At 41.6% G+C, this 10,000-nt stretch overlaps 1 protein-coding gene across 1 annotated transcript in view; it reads left to right on the top strand.

Annotated features, from left to right (window-relative positions):
* Positions 1–4,836: 4,836 nt before the first annotated feature.
* The window catches only part of LOC125039628 (chitin deacetylase 7-like), a 7,718-nt gene continuing 2,554 nt past the window's right edge, over positions 4,837–10,000 (top strand). The window contains exons 1-4 of the mRNA XM_047633781.1: positions 4,837–4,924; positions 7,999–8,285; positions 8,876–8,996; positions 9,286–9,395. Of these exons, the coding sequence (XP_047489737.1) occupies positions 4,859–4,924; positions 7,999–8,285; positions 8,876–8,996; positions 9,286–9,395 (584 nt within the window). The 5' untranslated portion in view covers positions 4,837–4,858. The remainder of the gene's footprint in view (positions 4,925–7,998; positions 8,286–8,875; positions 8,997–9,285; positions 9,396–10,000) is intronic.

Here is a 10,000-nt window from a genome sequence, read left to right on the forward strand (position 1 = left end):
CAATAAAGGAACCAAAACGATGGTCGATGTCTTTGGTAGATTAAAAAAAAGAGAGACATTTAAACATTATATATATATATGTATATATATATATATATATATATATATATATATATATAAATATATATATATATACACACACACACACACACACACACACATATGTATACGTATATATATGTGTTTATATATACACACACACACACATATATATATATATATATATATATATATATATATATATATATATATATATATATATATGGTTATATGTTTATACATTTGTATTGGGTAGGACGTTAAACTGCACCCTGGGGTTCAAGGATAGTACCCTATGAGCTCCCCTTGCCATGGTTACGGTGAAGCTGCTGGCAACAGAGCAGTGGTTTCTGAAGAAGACGTTCACCAGTGCAGCTACTAGTTCACGGCAGCTGCAGAATATGTCTCGCGGAAGTTTAGCCATTCCGAACAAACGGCTGAGATAGCATTCCTAGTTAGATGGAACTCCGAGCAAAGAAAAAAAACCTGCTCATTTTATGGTTCCTGACCGCATCCCAAATATGAATCAACAATATGGGCTGATCATTCCGTTTCATGATGATAATATATGTATATATATTTACACATATGTGCACGTGTGTGTATGCATAGATACATATATATGTGTGTGTGTGTGTGTGTATTATGTAAATATATATATATATATATATATATATATATATAAGTGTGCGTGTGTGTGCATTAAGGTATTCTTATTAATACTCTTCTTATTATCATTATTATTATCATCATTATTACTATTATCGTTATTGCTCCTGTTATCATTATTGTTGTTATTGTTTTTATCATCGTTATTATCATTATTATCATTGTCGCTATTATTATTATTATTATTATTATTATACCTTTATATTATATTATTATATTATATTATCATCATTATATTATTATATCATATATCCCTAGTATTTTTTTGTTATATAATTATTATCATTGTCCCTAGTATTATCATTATAAGAATCAATAGTATTATTGTTATTATCTTATTATCATCAATATCATTATTGTCATTATCATCATGATGATAATGATAATAACGTTAATGATGATAATTATAATAATGTTAATGATAATGATAATAATAACAGGTACAATAACAAGTATGGTAGTAATAATAACTGTTATTATTATTATTATTATTTGATAATCATTATTATCATTGCTATTATTAACATTACCACTGTTATTATCATTATTATTGTTATTTTCTTTATTATCATTATCATTGTTATTTTCCTTATTATCATTGTCATTGTTATCATTATCATTAGTAGTATTACTATTAGTAGTAGTAGTGTTAGATTAGTATCAGTTTAGTATTATTGTCAATATTATTACCGTTGCTGTTGTCGTTATTGCATTGATATTATCATATTTGGTATTATTGGAATCATTGATAAGATCATTATTGCTCTCATTATCATCATCACTATCATCATTATCGATATTTTTTTTTTCATAATCAAAATTATCATCAATCTTATCATCATTCTTATTTTTCTTTTTTTCTTCTTGAAATGATGATGTAATGAAAGTCACTTGGGGTTTGTCCAAGTTTATTACCACACATTATGTGACATTCTACTTGCCATTACCAATAGGATGATGTTGTGTGGATCTGCTGCTTGCAATCCCTATTCCGGGTGATAAGATTTAAATTCCTGAGACAGAAATGATGAATCTCTGTCCGAATGAACGCATGCAAGTATTCTAGTAAGAGTAAATATCTGTTCAAGGCAAGCGATGACTGTATGTTTGGACAAGGAATTGCAAAGGACATCTGGAGTATTCATCCTCATCATCAGTTGAAAAAGGTAGGTTCTTAGATCTTACAAAATGCAACAAGCGGGATATTCCTGGATGACACAAACCATTGTGGATATCCATAAGATTTGAATTTGGAAAGACCGAACGGCAAAATGATCTCGTCAGAGTATCAGGCGCCACATTTTCTTTACCAGGGCGATAGTGAACACTATTGCTGAATGAGGCTAATGTCATCCTCCATTCTTGAATCTTACTATTATTTATTTCGGTTCACTTCATGTCATCAAGCATAAAGGCAACAGAGCGGTGATCAGTGACTAGTATAAATTTTTTTCCGAGCTAATAGGTAACTCCATTCCAAATCGCTTCTATTATGGCTGTAGTTCCCTTCTCCACTGCTAGGTAATGTAACTCACTACCCTGTAATGCTCTAGACGTAAAAGCAACAGGTCTTCCACCTTGGATTAACTCACCTGAAATGGCTACACCAGAGGCATCACATTCAACCACAAAAGGCAAATTTCCATCACCAGACTGAAAGGTGGCATATTCTAGTTATTTCTTGAGTTGCGTGAAGGCCTCCATAGCCAGTTCACTCAGTGGAAAAGTAGTGTTATTAATTAACGGCTGGGTTTTGTCTGAGAAATTCGGTATCTATGTTGCATTGTCAGCAAACATTCCAACAGCTCTCCTCAGTGCCTCAGGACTTCTTGGGGGAGGAAGCTCTTGTAAGGGTCAGAGCCTCTCGGGATCAGGTTTTACTGTACCACTGCCGATGCAGTAACCAAGGACATTAATTGAGGGCACAGAAGACATGGGCTTGGATTCCTTCAGAGTCTTGTCAGTGATAACTTTGATAACTGTTGAACATTTTCATTGTATTCCTTTTTAGTATGACCAGCAACGTAATGTCATCAAGATAATTTCTTGCTGTACTAACCCTTAAAGAAACTGCAAAATTAATATAATCTCCAATTAGCCTCAAAAGCAGTCGATTTAAAAAAAATTATCAGATTATTTCAACGTAATTTAATTATATGCATCCTTTAAGTCAAATGTTGAAAACATATTGTACTTGGCTAGATCATCGAGGCATCTAATTCTGTGTACAAGTTGATTGGTTGGGAATAATTAATGCAAAGTGTCATTTTTATGCCTGTTGGCAGGGTCTTTCACAACAACTTGAGTACTAGATTTTATAATACCTTCTGACAGTAGATAATAAATTTCTTCACTAATACAAGTTTTATCATCAGCACTGAGATTCCTAAATTTTGTAGCGATAAGTTTAGATTTGGAAGACGGATTAGTAAAACGAAATGGCTTTTCCACTGAAGCTGGAGATAGGGCACAATAAGGAGTCATTCTAGGCATTGTTAACTCAGGTTATGTTAAACTTCAAGCTCTTATGCTGCCCTCGAAAACCATAGCCTAATATTATATATATCACAGCACAATCCTTAGAACACTCTTTTCATTGATCTCTAAATATACTGAAGATTATCATATAGAGTTTATCTAGTGAAGTTTTAGCCACTGTTATATCTCTTTTAGTTTCATTTCACTAACCGCAATCTCAATAATAAAGCTTTCTAAGCTACATGAATCCATTAATGTACTGAACTTCTTCACATATACTGACACCGTAGCTACTGCGTGAGAATGATTCTGTGGAAAACTAGTATGACAGCCAACAATGTAGGAGAGAACAAAGCTACCGATGCACTTGAGTGTGAACTTGTTAACAACTTAGACCAACATACCTTAGCAAAGTGTCCCCTCTTTTCACAAGTGTTAAACAAGCCTTCACGTGCTGGACATAATTTCCTGTTATGAAGATAATTGCCACAAAAGTAACACTTCTGTTCTACAGTAAAAGCTATGGCAAGTGTCTGATCCTGTTGTGCAATTTTTTCGGAGTGAGGTTGTTGAGGTGTAATGACAGCGGCAGCAGGAACACTTGCAGAAGCATGAGCATCAGCATTACGTTGGGCCAGATCTAGTGAATAGGCTTAACTATGGGCATATTCCAAATCAAGGGTCTTAATCTCGAAAAGTCGTTGTCTTATCAGGGGTGAAGCAATGCCTTTTGGTTGCAGTCCTTACTGCGTTTCCGGAGTTCTTGTAGAAATTCGTTTAAAGATTCACCTGGCTGCTGCTTCCTGGTAGCTAACAAGTGCTATGCAAAAAAAATATTTAGGGTTTTCACATACAAATTCTGTAGTGTATAGCACTTTCATAATCATTACATCCCTTTATGTAGTCATATACAGTAAAGGAATCTGGCGGAGATTCTCCATATTCCTCAATAATGTTTGTAAATGAACGATGCCAGTGTTTCCACTCTTTGGCTGCAGTGGGAGGCTGGGTCCACATCCAGTCTAGAGGGCTCGAGAAGTTTCTCCATGGTATTAATTGTAATGAAAATCGCTTGGGGGTTGTTCAAGTTTAATACAACACATTATCTTACATTCTGTAACAAAGAACAATATATCTTAAACTTATAAATTAAGTATGCTAAAACATGAAAACGCTAATGGTAAATGTTCCACAATTAGCATCAATAATATCTTAGCAGATGACATTACTCATAAACCAGATAAATAATAAAAAATAACCTTACATGATGAACGTGTAACAACAGATTTCTGCAAAAATTGTAAATACTGATGTTATGCATGACATGAGATACTGTTGTATTCTACTCAACATTGTACTTTCTTGACTTATTAGCATAGATGATGATGATGATGATGATTATGATGAGTATCAAATCATTATCGATTTTGTCACAATTAGCACCATCTGTCATTATATTTATATCTAATGCTTTTTTCTATATATTTTTTTCCCCTTATTCATTTGATTAGTAATACAATTATCTTTATCTATTCAACTGTGCACCCACAACCTTAGTGTATGTGAATAAACGTATGGCGTGTCTTTGGCCATGACGTCACCACTCGTCTCCCGCGTCACTATAAAAGCCGGTCCTCGCGAAGGGAACCCGAAGTGAACCGAAAAGACCGCGATGGCGAAGTGCATGTGGTTAGCTCTCGCCCTCTCGCTCCTCTCCCTGGGCTGGGGGCAGGATGCGGTACGTGATCTATATTCAATTTCCTTTTTTTCCGTATCTGTTGTTGTTTTTAGTGTTATTGGTATTTTTTGTTTTTTTATTTTTGGTATGTGGGCGTTAGTTTTTTTTTTTTTGTTATTGTTTCACTACATATTGTCTATTTTGTTATTATAGCTTTTTGGTTTCGTTCCATTGTTTATCCGTTTCTGTTTTAATTTACTTTTTCGTTTCATAGTTAGTATCATTGTCGTTACTATTATTTTTTTGTCATAATTATTATGATCATTATTATCACTATTACTATTTTGTCATATTATTTATATTATTATTATTTTTATTTTCATTATTATTATTATCCTTATTATTATCATCATCATTATTGTTATCATTGTTAGTTTTGATTCAATAACGCAGTCTCGTTTTCTTTTCCTTGATTTTGATAGTTGTCAAAATATAACAATTTACGAACATTTTTTCTGACTTTCCTAATTACTCTCCTAATAATTTCCTGGAGTTCAGATAGGGATTAATGGCAAATTTCCAACCTTTAAAGAGAGGATTCTTCGCTTTTATTAAAAAAAAAAAAAAAAAAAGTACAACAGCTTTTAAAAAGGATAAAACACCTCCCCATATACAGGAACGGGAAGTTTTATATAATTTGAATACATCTATTCCACTTACCAAGAGTACGGAGAAACACGCAGGGTGTTCCCACTCTCAGTCACCTGCTTATTCTCAACGTGATACATGTTATCAGTCCAAAGATCCAGTCCCGTATCATCTTGCCTCCGTTACATGTGTTAACTTTCGTCTAATGTTTCAGATTTCATTTTCTTTGTCAGGAATTTTCTGATTAATCCATTCGATATATTTTTTTCTTCTTCTTTGTGTTTGTTCGTTTATATCATTTATTTTTCGTTTCGTTTTCTGATCGTAAGGGAATCATGGTAGCATTCTTTGGGAGATTTGTGCTATTTAGCTTTCCGATCGTAGGATAATTGTAATAATGTTTAGGCAGAATTTATTATTTTTTGGAAGATAACATTACATTTGGATTACTTTCTTTGTAGTATTAAAAAAAAGATTATTGGGATTAACCTTAACACAAAAAGGCCCATATGACCTACTATGCAATATTGCTATCAACATGACCATCTGCCAACTGAAATTTAATAGAAAATCACATAAAAAAAAAGTTTTATCCGGTAAATAAAGTACATCAGATAGCAAACCATTGAGCTTGCAGTTGATTTATGTATGTTGGGGGAACTGCGTGTAGTCCTGATGGGAAAATTAAGGTTGAAATGTCAATTGCATATCTGTCATTGTGAATTAATTTTATGTTCTCAGTTACACCTTTCTTTACTTATAATTCTTCTTCTCTTCCCTATATCACATCTCTCTCTCTCTCTCTCTCTCTCTCTCTCTCTCTCTTCTCTCTTCTCTCTTTCTCTCTCTTTCTCTCTTTCTCTCTCTTTCTCTCTCTTCTCTCTCTTTCTCTCTCTTTCTCTCTCTTTCTCTCTCTTTCTCTCTCTTTCTCTCTCTCTTCTCTCTCTCTCTCTCTCTCTCTCTCTCTCTCTCTCTCTCTCTCTCCCTCTCTTTACCTCTTCCTCTCCCTCTCTCTCCTTGTCCCTTTCTCTCTCTCTCTCTATCTCTAACTATCTCTCTCTCTCTCTCTCTCTCTCTCTCTCTTTCTTTCTCAATTTCTCTCTCTCTCTTTTCCTCTTCCTTTCCCTCTCTCTCCTTGTCCCTTTCTCTCTCTCTCTCTCTCCCCCTCCCTCTCTCATTCATTCACTCTTGGCCTCCCTACCTCTCGTCTCTCGTCTCACTCTCTCTCTCTGTCTCCTCACTCACTTACTCTCGCCCTCCTTATCTGTCCCTCTCATTCTCCCTCTCACTCCCTCTCCTTCTCTCCCTTTCCCTCCATCCCTCTCCATCTCCCTCCCCCTCCCCCTATCTCTCCTCTCTCTCCTCTTCTCCCCCTCCACTCTCTGTATCTCTCCCCCTCTTCCCCTCCTCCTCCCTCTCTCCCCCTCACCCTCTCTCCTTCTCTCCCTCTCTCCCTCACCCTCCCTCACTCACCCACTGTCTCTCACCCTCCCTCACTCCCCCTCTCCCCCTCACCCTCCCTCACTCACCCTCTGTCTCTCCCCTCCCTCCCTCCCCCTCCCCCCCTCATCCTCCCTCACTCCCCCTCTCCCCCTCACCCTCCCTCCCTCCCCCTCTCCCCCTCTCCCCCTCACTCCCCCTCTCCCCCTTACCCTCCCTCACTCCCCCTCTCCCCCTCACCCTCCCTCACTCCCCCTCTGTCTCTCCTCTCCCTCACTCCCCCTCTCCCCCTCATTCTCCCTCACTCCCCCTCTCCCCCTCACCCTCCCTCACTCCCCCTCTCCCCCTCTCCCCCTCTCCCCCTTACCCTCCCTTACTCCCCCTCTCCCCCTCACCCTCCCTCACTCCCCCTCTCCCCCTCACCCTCCCTCACTCCCCCTCTCCCCCTCACCCTCCCTCTCCCCCTTACCCTCCCTCATTCCCCCTTTCCCCCTCACCCTCCCTCACTCCCCCTCTCCCCCTCTCCCCCTCACTCCCCCTCTCCCCCTTACCCTCCCTCACTCCCCCTCTCCCCCTCACCCTCCCTCACTCACCCTCTGTCTCTCCTCTCCCTCACTCCCCCTCTCCCCCTCATTCTCCCTCACTCCCCCTCTCCCCCTCACCCTCCCTCACTCCCCCTCTCCCCCTCACTCCCCCTCTCCCCCTTACCCTCCCTTACTCCCCCTCTCCCCCTCACCCTCCCTCACTCCCCCTCTCCCCCTCACCCTCCCTCTCCCCCTTACCCTCCCTCATTCCCCCTTTCCCCCTCACCCTCCCTCACTCCCCCTCTCCCCCTCACCCTCCCTCACTCCCCCTCTCCCCCTCACCCTCTCTCTCCCCCTTACCCTCCCTCATTCCCCCTTTCCCCCTCACCCTCCCTCACTCCCCCTCTCCCCCTCACCCTCCCTCACTCCCCCTCTCCCCCTCACCCTCCCTCTCCCCCTTACCCTCCCTCATTCCCCCTTTCCCCCTCACCCTCCCTCACTCACTCTCCTCTTCCTCCACAGTGCGTGATGGACGTCAATTGCCATCTCCCGGACTGCAACTGCGCCTCCACCAAGTCCCCCTTCAGCGACCTCCCCCCCGAATTCACGCCGCAGTTCGTCGTCCTCTCCTTCGACGACGCCGTCACCGTCACCAACTACGGCTTCTACTTGAATCTCTTGAATACCTTCAAGAACCCCAACGGATGTCGCGCCTCCATGACGTTCTTCGTGTCGCATCTCTACAATGATTATGCGAAGATGAACGAGCTCCACCGCCTGGGCAGCGAGATCGCCGTCCACTCCGTTACGTGAGTGGGGATTGGGTGCGGGCGGGCGGGCGGGCTTGCTTTTTCAGGGCAGAGAGTTGTCAATATGTTTGTACATACATAAACGCATTCACACTCACGTACACGCACACATACACACACACACACACACACACACACACACACACACACCTACGCACGCTCACACGCATACACGCGCGCGCGCACGCACTCATGCTTACACACACACACACACACACACACACACACACACACACACACACACACACACACACCTACGCACGCTCACACGCATACACGCGCGCGCGCGCACGCACTCATGCTTACACACACACACACACACACACACACATACACACACACACACACACACACACACACACACACACACACACACACAACACACACACACAGACACACACGCACGCGCACGCGCACGCGCACGCACATGCACACGCATACATGCATGCATGCAAGCACGCACACTCGCACACACACACACACACACACACACACACACATATATATATGTATATGTATATGTATATATTCACACACAAACCAAAACCGAAAGTCGAACCTCACACATCGGCTCCTCCTCCTCCTCGCAGACACAAACCCGACGTGGAGCACTACTGGCGGCCGGCGAACTACACCGTCTGGAGGGACGAGGCAGTCGATATGAAGGAGATGCTGAAGATGTACGGCTACATCCCCGAGGAGGACATCAAGGTGGGTGGGAAGGAGGGAGAGGGAGTGGGAGAGAAGGAGAGAGGGAAGGAGGATGGGAGGGTTGGGAGGGAGGAAGGGTAGGAGAGGGAAGGAAGGGAAGGGAGAGGGAGTGGGAGGAAGAGGGAGTGGGAGGAAGAGGGAGTGGGAGAGCGGAAGGAGGTGAAGGGAGAGGGAGAGGGAGAGACGAAGGAAGGGTGGTATTGAGAGGAAGAGTGGGAGGGTGACGTAGAGAACACTGCGCTAAACAGACACAAAGCTTTCATTTCGTCTCAACACTCTCTCCCCTCAGGGTTTCCGAGCTCCGTTCCTCGAGGTGGGAGGAAACGACATGTATCAGGCGCTCTACGACAGCGGATTCAGCTACGACTGCTCTTGGCCGGCGCTGCAGTACACTAACTGGTACGTGTGCTGTAATTGGGCAGCTGGGTGAGCATACTATGAATATTTATATAAATATGTAAACCTATATATACACATATACTCGGTGGGGTAGATAATAAGGTGGGGGGAGGGGGGGGGGATTTGCACCTCTCACAAGGCCCCAAATGAAGGGAGGCCCTTAAATGATACTTGATATTTTCAAAAATCTGAAATTTACTAAAATAAATCAATATTTTTGCTAATAAAATACCCAACGGATGACTGCCTTGGCCCCATAATACCTATTTACCCCCCTGTATTTACTGTATATATCAGTAAGCTGCTCCTAGCGTAAGTAGACAGTAAATAGGCCTCCTGGTGCTTTCTCTTCTATCGTTTGAAATCCGCGCCCTTTGAGGGTAAATATCCGGAGAGTTATTCACCTGAGGAGGAGAGTCGACTTCACCAAAAGGGTCAGTCGCGGCGATCACACATCCGGATCTGGACTTTTTTTTTAAGCGACGATATAGAAGAAAATTCTCTCCGAGGCTTGTGCACTCTCGCAAACCCTGTTCCAGAATAATCGTTGGAGGCGGTGTACATCACAGTTATAGATTTGACAAGTCAAATTAAAGCTCATATTC

The sequence above is a fragment of the Penaeus chinensis genome, chromosome 27, assembly GCF_019202785.1.
Source record: "Penaeus chinensis breed Huanghai No. 1 chromosome 27, ASM1920278v2, whole genome shotgun sequence".
NCBI classification, from domain to species: domain Eukaryota; kingdom Metazoa; phylum Arthropoda; class Malacostraca; order Decapoda; family Penaeidae; genus Penaeus; species Penaeus chinensis.